This window comes from Manis pentadactyla, chromosome 6 (genome assembly GCF_030020395.1).
Source record: "Manis pentadactyla isolate mManPen7 chromosome 6, mManPen7.hap1, whole genome shotgun sequence".
Classification (NCBI taxonomy): Eukaryota; Metazoa; Chordata; class Mammalia; order Pholidota; family Manidae; genus Manis; species Manis pentadactyla.
This window is the reverse complement of record NC_080024.1, coordinates 98,728,496-98,747,963: the sequence shown is the minus strand read 5'-3', so window position 1 is coordinate 98,747,963 and position 19,468 is coordinate 98,728,496. Positions and strand designations below refer to the sequence as shown.

At 40.5% G+C, this 19,468-nt stretch overlaps 1 protein-coding gene across 1 annotated transcript in view; it reads left to right on the top strand.

Moving 5' to 3' along the window:
• Positions 1 to 18,705, top strand: part of DSG4 (desmoglein 4) — a 31,658-nt gene extending 12,953 nt beyond the window's left edge. The window contains exons 8-16 of the mRNA XM_036885031.2: positions 967 to 1,152; positions 4,015 to 4,286; positions 5,514 to 5,653; positions 8,421 to 8,648; positions 10,334 to 10,627; positions 13,195 to 13,334; positions 13,472 to 13,535; positions 14,206 to 14,396; positions 16,634 to 18,705. Coding sequence (XP_036740926.2) covers positions 967 to 1,152; positions 4,015 to 4,286; positions 5,514 to 5,653; positions 8,421 to 8,648; positions 10,334 to 10,627; positions 13,195 to 13,334; positions 13,472 to 13,535; positions 14,206 to 14,396; positions 16,634 to 17,401 — 2,283 coding nt within the window. The 3' untranslated portion in view covers positions 17,402 to 18,705. The remainder of the gene's footprint in view (positions 1 to 966; positions 1,153 to 4,014; positions 4,287 to 5,513; positions 5,654 to 8,420; positions 8,649 to 10,333; positions 10,628 to 13,194; positions 13,335 to 13,471; positions 13,536 to 14,205; positions 14,397 to 16,633) is intronic.
• Positions 18,706 to 19,468: the final 763 nt, after the last annotated feature.

Sequence of the window (19,468 nt, the reverse complement as noted above, 5' to 3'; positions counted from 1 at the left end):
ATTGATTTGCTTTCCCACTAGTTTGTGAGCCTGGTTCCTTTACAAATATGGAGGAAAATGCTTTATAAACCTTGGAGCTTCTTATGGATAATAATATAACATATATAGTCAATGATATTTTATTAACTTTGTACGGTGGCAGATGGTAACCAGACCTATTAGGGTGATCATTTCACAATGTACATAAATATCAAATCACAATGTTGTATACCTGAAATGATACTGCATTTCAATTAAACTTCAGTAATAATAACAAACCTTAATAGTGCCATGTTTGCCTTTGAGTCACTATTCTGCACAAACAACAGACCACCTCCTCCACACTCTTACAGAAATGTGGAAATGTATTAACGTAACTCTGAGAATCATGTAATAACGTTGATGTGTCTTTGCATGTCTGTTGATTTGCTGAATTAATTCTACAAGCCTCAAACATTCTCAACTTCCATTTCCATCTTTAGGCATAAAGAAGCATAAAATCAAAACTAGCAGGGCCAAATGTGGTTCACCTGTTCTGGTGAACAAATGCTTCACAGCACCTCAGCTACACTCATTCCTTTACAGCATGCTGTCTGTGGCTGTTTTGATCCTACAGAAGAAGAGTTGAGTAGTTTCAACACGAATTCTACAAAGCCTAACGCATTTGCTATCTGCCCCTTTACCATACAAGGAAGGAATAACTTAAGGAAAATTAAAAATAACCAAGAAAAACGAAACCAAGTGCTAGTTTGACCTTGATTTCATACACAGCACAAGAAAATAAGTTTTATTACCTTATTCAGTTTTGTTACCTTATTAATATATTCAACTTATTCTTAAATTTCTGATGACCGTATGGCATTTAATGGTGCAAAAATTACTAGCATAGTCTGTTGCCAGCATTTTAAGTGATAATTTATGTATTAGTAAGTATTTTCCTCTTTTGAAAATGCATGGCTTATAAAATTGTAAAATCTGTCATTTCAGTACTCGGCAAGAATTGAAGAGAACTGTTTAAGTTCAGAACTGATACGGTTACAAGCAATTGATCTTGATGAAGAAGGCACTGATAATTGGTTAGCAAAATATTTAATTCTCTCTGGAAATGATGGGAATTGGTTTGATATTCAAACAGACCCAAGAACCAATGAAGGCATTTTGAAAGTCATTAAGGTACAGTATGGGATCAGCAATATTTTCTTCCGCAGTAGTTTAAAATACTCTCAGAGGCAGAATCTGCCTACAAAAAAATACCCCATTACTGAAAATTAAATTTCATGGTAATGAAATTGGTCAAGGTAGTGTTAGACGCTGTGTAGACAAAGCATGTATCTTTTTTTCCTGAATAGCTTCCCAAGTCTCTTAAAGAGAACAGGAAAGCATATGCTTAAAAATATCAAAGTGATATGGGAAGGCTAATTCAATTAAAAGTTAAAACCTTTTTATGTGTGTTAGCTCATAGCCAGAAGAATTATATATTTAGAAAATGTGTGATTTCCCCAAGATTTAGCATTTGGAATAGGGTCAGTAATGCCACCTTGTACCCTCTTCATTTTTACTCCAGCCACACTGAACCTTGGACATTGACATTTTCTCAGAATTTCAATAGTGTTGAAGAGTAGTTGTGTCCAGGAGACTGGCCTCAGTCATGGGCTTCTGACTAAGCTTTCTATAACCTGTTTCTTACTCTGAGGACTTCAGAAATGATTAAGTTCACCTCAAATTTACTGAGAATTGCTATGGGCTAGGGAAGGGGAATGAGACATGGTCCCCGCTGTCAGGGAACTTACACTGTAACCAGAGGAAACCTTTAAGAAAGTAAAAAATGTCTCTGTCAATAATAACTTCTTTTTGGTACTTATTGATCAATGTGTATGGAAATACTAACAAACAATATTAATATACATGTGTGCATCTACATTAACTTGAACATCGAGAAGAAAAGCAAAATGCTAATTGGAATTCTAATAAAGAATTATGGGTTCTCTGTTTTTAAAAGTATTTCTAAGTAATGTTGATTAAGCAATCACCAAACCCCAGCTAATGGGTTTTATTGTGTATAAAAAGCTTTCTGCATATCATCTCATGTAATCATCATCACTCAGAAAGAAATTTTCTTTTCTATAGAAAGTGAAAATGAAAGAGGAAAACAACTTGCTTACGTCCCTCCAGGTAGCAGGTGACAGACAAGATCTAACCAGATCTTTCTGATTTCAAACACTTACTTAACTGTTTACCTCCGAGTCTCAGAGCCTCACAAGAAATCGGGGGCCAGTAAAACAAGGTCTAGGAAAGAACCAGCACCTTAAGACATTCCCCCTGCTCACCTTCCCTGCTGAGTGTGCCCTGCTGGTCTCTTTCAGACACATATGTGCCAAAAAATGTCAATTCCTGAAAAGCCCAGCATACAATCCGCACTCCCACAGACACTTAACCAATTCCTCCATCTCCTGCCACAGGAAGCTGCCCTTTTTGAATGGAGATTGCTAACCTCCTCCCTCTTTCATACTTTATTCTAAACTGAACCAACATCTCCTGAGAACTAGCAGTGCCACAGTAAATTAGACAAAAACAAAAAGCCCTGGATGTGAGAATCTAACAGCTTAGCTTCTACACTAAAATTTGCTGAAGCAAAAACCCACCAGAAGTCCAGCTATTTCTGGAGGAGTGGTCTTCACCTTGAGCACTTCCTGAGCCCCATCCCAGACCCCTAAGGAGAGCCTCAGCTCTTCCTACCACATCCACACATCCTTTGGACTATTCTTCCATCCTGCCTTCAGCTGCAGAAACGGAGTCTCTCCAGCCTTTCCATTCTAACTCCAAGCAGACTCGGGTAAACAGTTGTTTTTATTGCTTTTTGCACAACTCTGACCTCTGGGCACAATCAGAAAACCCCTGATTAAGGGCCTCATTAGCAAAGAATGGGGGAGAGACTGCCTTGACTGCTATCTGCCTTTCATTATCTCTGATAGAGGGAAGATCAGCCCTCAGCCAGTTTCCTGCCCCTGCCTCCTGTGAGTGTCTGTGATCCATCCAACTTCAGATACATGTTAGTGCATTTTCACCACGCTCTGTTCAATAGGGAGAGAGACAGTCTGACAGTGGAAAAGCACATGTGTGTATATGCACAGGAAAACCCCAGATGCCCCCATCAGAAGGAAGGATCTCACATGTTTCATTTATTTAAAGACAGAAATTCTAGAAAATAAAAATTGGGTTGTGGAAGAGAAGATCTATTCCAATTACAAATTCATTTTTGAGTACATAATTCATATTCAGCTCTGTGCTGAATTGGTTGTGGTGGCTTTTCATGTTACTACATCAATTATTCTGGATCAAAAGATTCCATTCATCTTTTATCCAAAGAACCCATTTCAAAGGTGACTTTTCTCTGGGTGTGGTATTTACTTATTTGAATGTGTCCTGTGAAGGAGACTTCTTGTCCACCAGACTCAGCAAATTAAATTACAGCTAAGAGCTGACTGTAATAATCATGACCTCTCCTTTAGAAGTTGTTTGCATCATTTTCTCTTAATTACATGTTCAACTGAATTACATATATTGACACCTTTATTATGCCGATTGTACTTTCAAGAGATTCTCAGATGTGAATTCTACAAAGGAAACCTGGTTCCTACTTATTCGTTCAATAACTGAACGTTTTTTATTTCACTGTAAGTTTATTTTTTATAAAGTTTATTTTTATTTTTTACTTCATTGTAAGTTTTCATAAACACCTCACTTGAAAAGAAAGATCATTTTCATTTTAGGGTTCTTATAAAAGAAGTCCAAAACTCCAAAATTTGAATCCAATTTAACATCACGGACCTAAATGACCTATATACCAGATGCCAACAGGTAAGGGGAGTGGCATGTTTGGAATACCTAATGAAGCAATAAATAAACTTATGTCAGTTCAAAGTCGGAATTTCAGAGCTCCTTGACTTAATACATTGCTTTCTTATTAGGGTTTCTAATTCTAGCAAAAGAGACTCCTGTGGCTGATTCAGAGTTGTGTACTTTCTATCACCTCAGATGCTGGATTATGAACAAATGCCTAATATTCATCTGAGCATTGGAGTTAAAAACCAAGCTGAATTTCACCACTCAGTTGCTTCCCAATTCCAAATGCACTCAACTCCTGTGAGAATTCAGGTTGTTAATGTGAAAGAAGGACCCGCATTTCATCCAAATTCTATGACCTTCAGTGTGCGAGAAGGAATCAGGGGAGATTCCTTATTGCATCACATGCTCGGCACATACACAGCTGTGGATCTGGACACGGGAACCCCAGCGACAAACGTCAGGTACTGTGAGCGTTTCACGCTCCTCGGGGCAAGCACGGCTCCGTCCCGTGTGGACACCCATAGCAGTTGCTAGTTATGTGAGCTGCAACACTTTCTCGGCGTTTTGCCTTGCTTTTCATGTTCATTTGTTTTAGAAGACTACTGTGGCATTGACATTTTCTCAGAATTTCAATAGTGTTGAAGAGTAGATGTGTCCAGGAAGCAACTGGAAGATCAAAGAGACGCCTTCAGTCACCCTGGGAGCCTCTTTGATCTCCAGTGGTCAGTCAGCCACCCTGGAGCAGGGCTGATTAAGCCACATCATAAACAGCAGGACGTCATAAAAGATGAGTCACTGCTTGTTTCTCTAAAACCTGTGTTAACTAATAACTTTGGGGCTAATTCCAACCCCTTGATTAATTTAAGAAGATAAAAAAGATAATAGAAGAAGCTAAAATACAGACGTTCCAGAAATTCAACAAATTCAAAAGCCGAGGGGCATAGACTATGAGCTAGGCCTAAGTAAGATATTCTGGAAAATAACTATCATGAAATATATAGGTATTTTCTATATCCTTTCCTTGTCTCTCCTCTTTCTCCCAATATTCTTCAAGTGAACAAAGTCACTGGCTTGTTAATTGCTTTGATATTAACAGTTGTGACTACTTAATCAGCTAACCAATGGACAGACAATGAAAATTATGAAGTCTCTCTGTGTGGGACAGGGGGAAAGGGATATGTCATATGAATGCCTTGGACACTAGGAGCTGTACCTGGTACAGAGACCAGACCTTCCTCCAGTAAAACCATTACATGTAACAAAACCTGAACTCAATAGATGAATCACAGCCCTTTCAAGGCCTACACGGAGATAGCCTGAAACCAAAATGCCTTAAAACCTAGGAAAAACAAAGCATACCACATGTGAAAATGAATAAAGGGTACTCCCTCAGTAGGTGCTGTTACAATTTAATAAGCAGATCTGGAATGCACAGACTCACACATTTGATTACAAGTATAGTAAGAGCTAGAACAGTAAGAATTATGAAATTATAAAGCTCTATTGTGAACCTGTACATTAATATGTTCAATACTGGAATTTCATTTAGATATATATACATTTTATAAACCAAAGCAATTATAACTGTAAAGCATGAAAATGCCAAATGTAAGTTTAATACACCATATGTGACTTAAAATTATTAACTTTCATAGAAGCAAATGATGAATTTATTTGTTTAAAAACAGGTATATCATAGGACATGATGCAGGCAGCTGGTTAAAAGTAGATTCAAGGACTGCTGAGATACAGTTTTCTAGGGAATTTGATAAGAAGTCAAAATATATTACCAATGGGCTGTACACAGCAGAGATCCTGGCTATAGACGGTAAGAAAATTTATTTTTGATATTTCAATAAAATTATTATCATGATTGCATTAAGTATAAATATTATTCTACAGGTGATATTATATTGACACAAATCACAAATAAAATATATAGTGGTGTCTGCAAGACTTATAGAGTTCTAAATACCTTCAATCAAGAAATGAATTCAGTACGCTTATAACCATAATTTACATTTAAGTCACTGTTTATTTCACCTATTCCAAAAAAGAACTGTATGTTTGTTATAGCAGAAAGCATAAAAGTTAAAATATATAAAGTAAAATTCAGTTTCTGATTATGGCCTTATCTCTTGAGATGGTTAATCCAACCTATAGAGTATGTTAGGAATGTTTGCATTAAGTAAATAATGAGGGTATTTATAAAGTTCACTTGGGGGTGACCTGAGGGGAAGGCAATGTCACAAAGTGTATAATTATTTTAGAGTCACTAAAACTGAGTTACAGTGAAAGGCCCGTGTGAGTGTTGCTGGGTTAGACAGGTTGGCCACAGGAAGACCTTAAGGACCAAGAACTCACAAGTTTATTCCAAATATAAGATCCGAATTAAAAGTCATAAGCACAGAGGCACTGAATTAACTTGTAATTGAGCTGCATCTCACATGGAAAAACTATTAAGCATTCCTCTTGGCACAGACCAACAGGAATCAGTTTATTTACAATAGTTAATGAGAGCTGGAGGACATTATGCTCAGTGAAATAAGCGAGGCAGAGAAAGACAAATGCCAAATGATTTCCCTCAATTTTGGAGTATAACAATGAGGCAAAACTGAAGGAATAAAATGGCAGCAAACTCACAGACTCCAAGAATAAACTAGTGGTTACCAAAGGGGAGGGATTTGGGAGGGTGGGTGGGGAGGGAGGGAGAAGGGGACTGAGGGGTATTATGTTTAGTACACATGGTGTGGGGATCACGAGGAGAACAGTGTAGCACAGAGAAGGGACATAGTGGATCTGTGACAACTTGCTGCATTGATGGACAGTGACTGCATTGGGGTATGGGTGGGGACTTGATAATATGGGTAAATGCAGTAACCACATTGTTTTTTCATGTGAAACCTTCATAAGAGTGTATATCAATCATACCTTAATAAAAAAAATTTTTTTTAATAGTTAATGATTCTCTGGAATCACTCTCAGTGCCTAGAAAATCAACTAGTACAGAATGAAACAATAGAGAGAGGTCAGTAACCAGGAAAAAGGGGGAAGTAATGTCCCAGATATACACCCAGTAGAAGACAGATACTGCAGGTTTGCATTAAGTTTACATCTGAGCTTTACAATACCAAACACGGAGAAAGAGATAAGTAGACAGTATAACACTTAAAAAGAAACCATAATAACATAGTAACATCCGAGCAATCACAGTCCATGCATGCTGGCCCTCATGCTCTGAGTGCCACTTTAAACATGTGGGTCAGTTAAATAAATATTCCTGCCATGTTTATTGTAGGTATTCTAGAAGGCCTGTTACTAAAATAGATTCTAATCATGTCGATCGCAGCCCATGTTTATACATGGGTCATATGAGAAAATCTTCAAAAACTGGAATAAAAATAGTCATTTCAAGTGAACAAAGAGAGAGCAAAAACTATCAGTCTGTATGGACAGAAAACTAAGAACAAGGGCCAGTGCTTATTGGTCTAGGCAGAGTATCTGCGTGGTGAGAGCCATCCAGACGGTCCAGATAAGCCTGTCCAGGACATTCAGCCACCAGCTGAGGAGGCACAGCTCTTCGGACAGCTAGGGCAGCAGGAAGCGGGCCCTGCAGCAGCAGCTCAAGCCGTGGGCTGTCACACCGCTAGGCCGTAAGAAAGCTCTGGAGGATCAGAGAATGACATGGACACCATCCAGGGGATGACCTGGTGTCTCTCTAACAAGTGCCTAAATCTGGAAAGTCCGGGTGGATGAGGTATAGGAACATACTGCACAAAGCCATGTAGGACACAAACAGGCTCCTGGTTTATTATCACTCAATTAACTAAATGCCTCTACCACTTACGCATGCAAAAATCATCTTTAAAAGATGTCAGTTAACTTCTCAAAAAACGACCTAGTAAAATGCCCTAAAGATGATAATGTTCTATTTTACAAATGAAAAACTAAGATGCTCTGCAAATTAAAAACAAAAATAATTCTTTATTCAACATAAAATATAAAAGTGAATTAAAAGCCCAGACTCCTATTTTTTGATCCTTTGCCCTTTCTAATAAACTATACTAACCCAAAATTTGTTTCAAATGGGTTAGGGAAAAAATCGAACAGATTTATGTTTTCACAAGGGCCACTTCAGAGAAAAATAGCATCTAATGGGTGGAATGAAAATAAGCAGTGAAACAGGAAAAAAAACCACAATTATTTAATTTCAATTTTGGTTATTTCCACAAACACAAGGCTCAATAATCACCCTGAATGAAAGGTTCTTACTTACGAAGACAGAGAGTAGAAAGCACACCTCTGAGGAAGGACATTAAATTTTGCATCTTCTGATGTGTAGGAGTTAGCAGAATGAGGCGGGTATGGACACCATTCTAGGAAGAGGGAATAGGACCAAGAGAACCAGAAACCAGGGATGCTGGGAGGCAGCCAGCAGAGGCTTCAGGTCACAGGAGTGGGCAGGAACCTATCGCACGCCATCTCAGGAGGCATCCCTGCTACCCCTCTGTGCTGTGGTATCATCACGGGACATAAGAAAGGATTTTCTCCCCGACACCCTTTACCCCAAAACCCGTGATGCTTTGCTGTTTCAGATGGTTCTGGGAAAACAGCAACCGGAACTATATGTGTCGAAGTTCCCGATGCCCACGATTACTGTCCAGTCATTCTTGCTGAAAGTGAAACCGTCTGCATCGCCTCCCCATCCACCCTCATCTCTGTGAGAAATGTCAACGATCACTCTTACGGGGCTCCCTTCACCTTCTGCGTCGTAGACCAGCCGCCGGGGACAGCTGACTTATGGGATGTCAGATCCGTGAATGGTGAGTGGAATGCACACCAGCTCATACTTTAAGACCAAAGGCAAAAACAGCTGCCAAATAATTAGTCAAGTCACAGAATAATGCTTTCTCTCTCTGTTTCCGTGATTCTTGCCATATTCATATTTAATGAAAACAAATGTCCTGTACACACTTAGGATATTTGGAAAAATTTTGAACTGAAATACAAGTAAAAATGTTTTATCAATATTGAAATTACAAATATGTACATACAGTAATAAAATTAGAATGTTATGAAGCATTTGGACGCTACAAAGAATGCGCAGGCCAAAGCCCGGGAGGTGTAAAGAGCCCCGGGCAGCGCGCGTTTGTGCTGACCGCTGCTGTAACAATGAACAGCTGATGCTGATGAAAACTGGCAGCAAATTTCAGGCAAGATAACATTTTATAAACCTTGGGTTCTTTTTTCGGAGATGTTAAATGTAAAATAGAAAATGAAATGCCAGAAGACCTCCTGTGGGCTGCCACAGCTCCCTTATCTTCATTCGGGGCAATAGCGAAGACTGCGGGGGTGACGAGATGCTGGTCAGGCTGCAGAGCCCCAGCGGAGAGCAAATCCTCCCGCCTCCCTGAGGACCATAGAAGGCAGCAACCCTAAAGGGATGTCAGAAAAGAGTGCCCCCACTTAGTCAAAGGAGGAGATTAGGCAACTCATTTTCACCATAAAACCTCTTAGCATTTTCCACAAAACGACTTGATAGTTTTTAAAACTGAGCACATTAAAGCAATTCTATTAAAATCACAACTCTGAATTCACCTTTCCCTACAAAGCCCCAATTCCCATTCTTAAATAACAATTGCTAGCCACTCTTCCCTCATTCAGATCCTAGATATTATCAGTAAAAATATAAGAAAAAACAGTCAACATGGAGGTTTATAAAAATATTCAAATGATGTTATAGGCTGGCCAGTAAAGAATGCAATCACATTGCAGAGAACCCTCCTGCAGTCCTGCTTCAATGCCTGTGTTGAAGCACAGATTAAACTTTCATCTAATACGTGGCACCATTGCCTTATTTGGCTCTTACCTTTGCACAGTTACATTCTGGTAGGGATACTGGCCTACCATACAGCTAACTGAAAGTAATAACCCATGATAATCATATATTTAATAATTATTTTCTTATTAATTATAATTTATAATAATAATTGTGAACTAAAAATTAATCAACCACTGTTCATGGTTTAGGTGTAAACTTAATCATCTCCTGGGGTTGATAACTTCTGACCTATGTTTTAATCAATAGTCTTTATAAAAACAATAGGCAATGTTAGCACAAAGAATTAGGAAAATAAAAGTTATTAGAATAATCTTAAATGACAGGATAGCAGTTTTGAATAGGAGATAACAGTCTTAAGAAGGATATTTGTAAGCTGTCATCTTAAGTAGAAAATGTACAATATTTCTTTCAGCCCAACACTCTTCAATCATGGGACAAATATTTATTGGGTTATAATGCATGCCAAGTACTGCATTGTTGCTCTGGAAATAAGCAGCTGGGTCTCACTCAGCCTGTGAACAATGGATTATAAATGTCAAAAAAAATTAAGTATCAGGCACTCTGTGACTGGAGGGAGCATGAAAAAAATCAGGCCCTGAGTTAGTATCGGGTATGGGAAGCGTTGCTCCAGGAATCCTATTTTCTCTTTCCTCCCTTCCTTTTCAGCTACCTCTGCCATCCTGATGGCTCAGCAGCCTCTGTACCCCACGCTGTACCACATCCCCATCCTAGTGAAGGACAGCTACAACAGGGCATGCGAGCTGCCCCAGACCGTGCAGCTGCAGGCCTGCGACTGTGATTATGACCACACGTGCTTTTACGCTAGTACCATGGGCCTCGACACGGGCGTCACCAGTGACACTGAGGTGCTTGCCACTGACGACCGGGTTGGGGGTTCAAACGTCAGTCTGGGCCCGATGGGCATCGGCATGGCTGCTCTGGGCCTCTTACTGCTGCTTCGTAAGTACTAGATGAAACCCCTCTTTTTAGTAGTTCTTCATTATCAGAATGTCACGGGCTCGCTGGGGTGGCTGGGTTAATTTGGTCATGTCATTTTGGTACTGATAGGAATTTTTTGTGGAAATTTGGAAATAAACGATGGGACTGATAAGGGTATGCACTTGTTCAATAATGATAAGAAGGTGTAGGCTTGGTGAAGGTCAGAAAGGCAGGAACACACGCAAATCTCTACATATAATATCGCAAAGCATATAGCAAATCCTGTCATGAACATTTCAACGAGTACTTTAAGAGTAGAGGTGCAGAAGCAGTCAGGTCCAAGTGAGGAGGCTGGGGACGTCTTTATGGGGCAAGTGGCTTTGAGCCAGGCCCTAAAGCTGAGAATTTTCTTAGAAGGAGGATGGTGTGTGTGGAAATATGAAAGCAAGTCAGGGACAAAGGACCAACACAATATAAGCAGGGGAAGGAAGGCAACGAGTCTTGCACACTCAGGAAGTGGACAGGTGAAGGCAGGCTGGGGGCCATCGTGAGGCAGGTTCCTGAAAGGCTGGGCATTCTGGGCTCCCATCCACAGGCAGCGAGGACTCAGTGAGGACGCATGAGCTCAGGTGAGCTGCCTGCCCAGGGCACAGGGAGCAGGCGGGAGAACAGCCTAGAAGAGGGAATTTGCTTCTGGACCTCTGATGAGTGTCTGAACTGGGTCCGTGGCCATAAGAATACGAGGTCCCTAAGCAAACATTTCAACGAGGGCCCTACTCTCCAGATCCTCAAAAGAGAAACGCACTTAGGGCTGCCCCAGCAATACTTAGGTTTTGAGGAAATAAAAAACTGTTTCTAAAATTAAAGATGACTAAATTATTTACAATGTAAAATTAGTATGTTTCACTGGATAAGTACAAACCAAAACGTTGTCATTTTGAGGTGTGAAAAAATAAAAACCTACTTCTGGTCAGTTTTTCTTTCTTAAAATGATAAGAGCTTTCAAGGCCACCCAAGGAACATGAGTGCTTCTCATGGTGATAAGAGAACTTTCCCCAGAACACAATCCAGTAACTTGGCAGAAATGTCAGCTCACCCTTCAGCCATGGTTCTCAACCTTACTGCCCATTAGAATCCCTTGCAGGTGTTTAAAAGTTACTCAGACCCCCAGGAGTACTCGAGGTGAGACCCAGCTTTCAGTGTGCTTTGAGCCCTCTGGGGAACTTAATGTGCAGTTCAGGGATAAAACTCCAGAATCAGAGGCATTTCCCCCAAGCTAGCACTCAAAATTTCACAACTCTTACTGAATCAGGAAGCATAAGAGTTGTTAAATTAATTGTAGAATAGCAGGGTGTGGGGGTTGGAAGGGCACCATTCAGTTTTGGACAAAGTCACTTGTTTGGACAAACTCCACTTGTTCAGTGGAGAAGCCAGGTCTGTTCTGGAGGGGGAGGAGCAGTGGAATGGTGGAGGGGAGGGGTCTTAGTACAAACCCTGTAGTACCAATGGGCTTCCTATTGACTTTTGATGTTTACATCAAGTGAAATTAACTGTTGCAATGAAAACAACAAAAGCTCTGACTTAGCAGCTTTGCTATTTTCTTCTGTGCCTCTGCTGAACTCACTCAGTGGAGTGCATGCTTTGCCGGGGAATTAGAAAAACATAAAAGCAACTAGAGTGAACCCTAAGAACTAAGCAAATTCTAGAATCTCAGAGAACTTAAGAAGGGTCTCTATTTGTGGACTAAGCTATAGAAATTGAGGGGAATTTTCCATTATACTTTGTAGACAAAGTCTTAAAATAACACATGTAAATAGCTCAATTAAATTTAGTGGGTGATATTTTATTGATTTCAGGTGTAACTATAGCAGGAGTTGAAAAAAAAGATCCTATTTCTAGGCCCAAGCTGAAACCTGTATACAATTCTTTTGCTAACTTATGTTGATTACGTGTTTAACATCTGTGTGTATATTGTGTCAGGTGACATAGGTTTGTATATATCGATCTCCATACAGGCATGCAAATATACATACAAATGCACAGAGATGTTCTACATGTACACATATCTACATCCAGATTCTGGCAGATTACACATGCTTATAGAGATAAGTGCACATTTATTCATATATATATATATACACACACACACACACACACACACACATATACACAGGCTTACAAATACACACATATATACACAGATGATTATATACATATATGCACACATATATAAATACACACGCATGTACATGGGGAACTGGGCATCAGAAAGTTGGACTTAAGTCCTGGATCTACCATCATCCTGTCTGTAGTCTTGAACTGGAGGGAAGAAGACCTTAACTTTCCTAATCTGTCTGTAAAGAATCCAAATTACATGATCTCAAACTCCCTCTGCTGCAGCTCTAACAGTCTCTGGGATTTGGTAGTTCTGTGTCTACAAACATGGATATGTATATGCAATCCTTCAGGGAAAAACTGATGTTTTCTTACATTTGTATTTATCCGTTTGATTCTAAACATAACACCACATTTTCCAAAAAACGATGCTAAATCAAGTGACACGTGTGGCCTCTTCTCTTCACTGGCAGTGCTGCCGCTCATGCTGCTCATGTGCTGCTGTAAGGGAAGACAGCCGGAAGGCCCGGGGACCAGGTTCGCGCCCGTGCCAGATGGGGGAGAAGGCGCCATGCAGCCCTGGGGGACAGAAGGGGCCTGCCCCGAGGACCCGGTGAGTGGGCTGCCACGCCGTGGGAAAGTGCTGGTGCCGAGGGAACACGCAGACACCACACAAAAGGGAAAACAACACCGATGGTTACATGTTTACCACAATGCATTTGTTTTTAAAGTCTTTTTCTTCCTTCTCAGGATGTGTCAAATATATGTGCATCTACGATGGCCTCTAACACCCAGGATCGTATGGATTCCTCTGGTCAGTGGGCACCAAAGTCTGTCTTTTTCAATTTGCAAAATTATTCAACCAGACAAATCTCATATTAAAAACGGCATATCTGTCATTCTCCTTAGATGACTGTGTAATCAGGGGGAAAGCGTCAGGTCTGAAGGGACCACTTGATTTTCTCTCCTAAGCTACGGGCAGTGAACAACAGTGTAGTAATTAAAAGGACAGTCTCGAACCAGAAAGCTTGTTTGATAAAGCCCTGCCACTGCTGGTTACTAAGTCCTTGGGCAAGACTCTTAACCTCTCCGGGCCTCAATTTCCTTTTCTTTGAAATTGAGTTCATGATAGTTCCTACTTTAAAGTGCTGTGAGGAGTAAATACATATACTCATTTACTATATATATATATATATGTACATATATAGTATATGTATATAGACACGCACACATCCATATCTTACAAATGTGTCTGGGGCGAAGCTGTGCAAACGTGAGGGCAGGTCCAGCAGCCAGCTCCCTCCCTCTGTGCCATTCACTTTCACTTCCTCAGCAAGCTGAGGTCATGAGAGAGTTCCCTCACTCCTTGCCCAGCTCTGCAGAGCCCACTCGTCGTGTGGTGGTGTCACACAGCCGGCAGCAGGCAGGGCTTTCCATGCAGAGGTAACAGACAACTCACACATATGAACACCCTCTCCTCCCAGAGATCTACACTAACACCTATGTGGGCGGAGGAACGGCTGAAGGTGGTGTATCGGGTCTGGGGACAGCCACTGCCCTGGTGGCCAGAGGAGCAGGGGCAGCAGCGTGGAGAGGGGCCGCCACGGCAGGAGACCACTGGGAATGCGTGGACACCGGCCTGAACATGGCTTTCCTGGACAGCTACTTCTCAGAGGTAATTCCCCTGCGCAGTTACACAACACAGCCTTGACACTTGAATGATAATCATAACAACGGCAGTAGATGCTTCTGAAATACTTCCAGTTACTCCTAACTCTACCCCGATCCTGAATAAGAAATAATTCATGTCTCTCTAGGCTACAGAAAGGCAACTTACCAAAAATTTCATATTCGGTCGACATGACCCAACTTAATACCCCTCCCATCGCTCTCCACTTCCTTTTTCTATTTTCCTGCCCTATGTCTCCTTCTGGTTTCCCCACTTTGTTGCCCATAGCAACAGCAAAGCAGGAAGATCCTGATCAAGGGAAAAAATATGTATCCATGTCCTCTCTTTATGGCATCTTTCCTGCCCTGCAGTTGCCTCAAATAGGAGGGAGGAAAAAATACAAGAGAAGCCAAAGTCGGGAGAGGAAGAGAGTGGCAGCTCAGGAAGAGAGCGGCGGGACGATGTGGTGACAGATCAGGGCCCACGGCGGGCGTCCCATTCGCTGTCCAGGGCCCCATCCACTACGGGTCCCTCAGGAAGAGACGGGATCCTGGCTGTATGAGCTTCCAAAGAGCACTGGCCTAACCAGGCAGCACCAAGGGTGTGCGATCCTCCTGCGAATTACTCGTCAGTACATTTATGTCACTGAATCAGCAGCCCAATGCATCTCCTACTTCAGTTAGCCTGTTTCACAGCCTTTAGGGTAATACCTGAGTGTCACCACTGCTCTTAACAAAGCATGCTGAGGATACTGTTGTAATTGTGACTGTAAAAATCAATGTGTAAATGTGACTTAAAAATCAATGGCCACAAACCCCGTTGCAGTGCATGAATAGTACAGATTATTTAAATGACTAATTTATACATACCACAAAATGCATTCAACAAATGAGCACAAATTATATTTGTGTCATAGAAATGCCACAGAAATTACAGTTAATGAATCTTAAAAAATCACACTAATATTAAAGGAGCTTTACCATTAATGTCAAAATCACACTGGACACTTTTTCCTTCAGCTACAGTGGGTGCCTCATAGGACAAACAGAATCAAAGTGCATTCTCCTTTCCCTGTGGGCACTGAGGTGGTCCTTCCCCAGACATCTCAGCTCCCACTTAAAAACATGGCCCTACATTTCAGAAGTGAGACGCAGCTGCCAGGTGAAACTCTGCCAAACTAGGCCAGGGCCTCTTCCCTAGTGATTTTGACTCCAGCCCTGACCCCAGCAGCTAACTTGTGCCCAGGCAAGAGGGGATTACCCTCTCACAGAGGCACATTTGAAATGTGAACAGCACAGTGTTCCGTAATACCAATTTCATGAACAATTGATTTCAAGACCTAAGATCATTCATTTCTAATGGTAGAATTTAGACTCTGGTACGACCAGAGGGAGAACAGGATGACATAGAACGAAAAGGATAGGATTTGAAGTAGCATTCTATACTTATCTGGGTCTCAGGCATGCCGTTCCCTCTCTCTGGGCGTTTGATTACCTTTTTTGTAAAAAAGAGGGGGTCAGATTATATCAGGCCCTATGAGATTTCATGGGACCCATCAAGGAAGGTCGCAGGGAGGCAGGGAAAGACCTGGCAGCTACTCCACCCCCCTCATACAGAGAAGTCCCACCGTTACTAGTTCTATGTATGGGGTTGCTACTTAGGATTTCATGTAGAGTCTGTCATTAAAAATAATTTTAAAATCACAGACAATCCCCTCTTAGTGTCTTCCTGCTGTTAACCCTAACTCCAAAAGCACCCCAGCTCTCTCACTTAGGCCACAGAACACTTCACTGAACATTCTGACATGCAGTCTGGAGCTTAGAGACAGTACATCTTTATACATGCCTTACTCCAAATTGATCAAATATCTCTCCTTAAATAACATTCTGAACATTCCTAAATATGCTTTCTTATTTCTAGACTACCTCAGACACAAAAGACTATAAATCCAAAAACTGAAAACATTGTCTTTGATTTAAAAATCTGAATAAAATGTAGAAATTATCATTTATTAGCTTGCAAGTAAAAGAAACTCACATTTATTCAAATTCTATGCACCGCTAATACACACTGATCTTTAAAAATTCTAGTTGTCTAGAAATACAGCAAAGAATCTGTGTGTTTCTCAGTTCTTTTCATAAAAGCTGCTTAGATCAGATGTCTCTCAAGCATTACTGTCATTCTTCTTCAATTTCTTTAAGGGAAAAGAAGCCTCTAGCTTCCTATTTTGCTTCTCATTTCAGAAAGCCTATGCTTATGCAGACGAAGACGAAGGCCGGCCAGCCAACGACTGTTTGCTCATCTACGACAGCGAGGGGGCCGGGTCTCCCGTTGGCTCCATCGGCTGCTGCAGTTGGATCCTGGACAACCTAGATGACAGTTACATGGAAACTTTAGATCAGAAATTTAGGACTCTTGCTGAAATCTGCTTAGACAGAGAGATTGAACCATTTCCTTCACAGCTGGCCTGTATCCCCATCAGTACCGACCTCCCTTTGTTTGGGCCCAATTACTTTGTCAACGAATCTTCAGGAGTGACTCTCTCAGAGGCCGAATTCCAGGCAGAAATGGCAGCACCAGAACCTGTGGTTCCTGAGGACATTGTCGTGACCGAGACGTACACCACCACTGACCAGTGTGTGCACCCCACTACGATTGTTTTCGATCCCCAGCTTGCACCCGGTGTTGTAGTGACGGAAACGCTAATGGCACCTGTCTATGAAGTCCACGGGAACATTTGTGTACCTGCTGAGCTCGCCCACACACACAATGTAATCTACACGGAGAGAGTGCTGTCTGGTCCTGCTATGCCCGACATGGGCAGCAGCAGCTTAGCTGATGGTTGTATAGGACCTCTGATGAGTGGCAGTATTTTGGTAGGGCCAGAAATTCAAGTGACACAAATGGTGAGTCCAGACATTCACATAAGCCAAACCATTGGTTCCACATCACCAATGACATCTCAACAGAGAGTGACACAGTATAGCAACGTGCATTACTCCCAACAGTAAGCAGTTGGTGGTCAGTACTCTACATGGAGACCTTGCACCTTGTAATCACCAAAAGATCCATCAAAAATGTATAATGTCCTAGAGTTAACATTTTAACAGTCAACAAATATTCAAGTATTCTAAGGTTAATATCACTTTGATGGCAACTTTTTGAGGGTAACTATGGCTAAGCACTTTCGATCAGCCTTTTTAAATTCTTTCCGATTTTAAATAGTGTGCCAAAAAACTTGAAGAAAATGTGTTACATCTTTAGATACTGTCTAATCAATAGCACATAACTCACAGGGAAATCTTACAGGTTATGGGCTGGTAGAACGGGTCATGGAAACCAAATACTCTTGCTCTTGAGGTGGCAAAACAAGTCTTGTCTGCATTCACCAGTCAAATTTAGCTGCAGAGATATAGTTCTATTAAAAATTTTCATTAAATAGGTAAATGAAATGTATGTTTCTGAAAGGAAATTGAAAAGGAAGTTGGAGCATCCATCATTAGAGACCATTTGTCCCTTTAAATGGTTCCTCAAGATATACAATATTTAGGATATGCACCACTGCAAATTGTCCCTCAAAAGGAATTATATATATGTGTAGCTATACATATACACAAATCAATAGGATGAATTTTTATTGCACTTCACTGATTTATATCACTAACTGTAAATCAATCTAGAATAGCAACAGAATTATGACACTACAGTAGAAGCAGTTCTTAGGGGAAATATTAGAACTTTCCCCCTTACAAAGATTTTTTTCTCTACTCTTATTAATTATGTCAGAAAGCCATATGAAATATGGTTTAGTCAGTTTCATTGACCTGAGTCATAGAGATTTCATCTGGCAACCAGATAGTCCCCAAAAGCACCTCTGTAATTATGCAGATATTCAACAATGTATTTACTTCAACAATATTTACTTAGAAGATACTATGTGTTGAGTGCTGGTCTGGGCTCTGTGGATATTCAGGTGAAGAAGACAGATATTATTCCTGTCTTCATAGAACTTCCAGTTGATTCTAGACTTAAAACTCTGGAGATATGGCTTTGAGCTTCTATCGAGAATAATTAACAAAGTATTTAAGTCCATTACCAAGCTGTGCTTCTTTTTTTAACTCTGCTGCTTGTGTTGAATGAATGATATGGAAACATGCAGCAACTGCCTACTTTTAGTAAGCAAAAAGCGACTTGAGAAAAAGAATTTCTAGCAAGATGGTTTTATTTAACTCTGTAAAATATGTAAACTACATAGTTGTAATTATAATGTGACTGGGAAGATAATGTAAAGGGAATAAATTTATTTTAAGTCGTATTCTCTTCAGAAGGAAATAAGTACAAGGCTTCTTGCTTAACCTGTCCCTTTAAATAAAACCATTGTAGAGTTTGGGGCATCTCGCACAACCTCTTGTACAATTCCCTCATTCTACCGAAGATGAACTAGAACTCGGGAGATAAAAATGACCACAACCAGCTAGCTGTGGCACAAACCTTGAAACCTTGCCCAGGTCCTCTGGCCAGCACATTTCTCAGTACTGTGACTTCATCAGAAGTGGTGAGGATCCAGTTTAGCCTGTTACATTGTCTTTCCTATTTTCTAACTGGAAAAAAAAGCTATCTCTTAAAAAAAAATTAAAATAGGTTTCATGGAGTTGAACCATAGAATGACTAAAACAATGTAATGCCAGAAGGTTATTTATATTTTTTTCTATCTTTTCCACTTACATCTCTTCTTTTCTTTTCTTTTCTTACATGTATTGCCAGTTGCTATAGTCATTCATTTGTATATGGAATGCACCAAAAAGATAATGAAACATTTTTTTCCTCATCACATTTTTATTGAAGAGATATATAAAACATTATTGCATTCAGTAATACATTGCAATCAGAAATATCTAATTCCAAAAAGGTAATATTTTAAAAATACTTTTTCCTGAAACAAGTTTATAAATATTCTCTTCTTTTTTTTTCCTTTCCTTTCACCTGATCAGAGGTGAAACATTGTATTACTCTGTTACATTGTATTACCTTGTAATTTGATGAAATGCCGGGGTAGCCCAGGAGTACTGGTACCATGG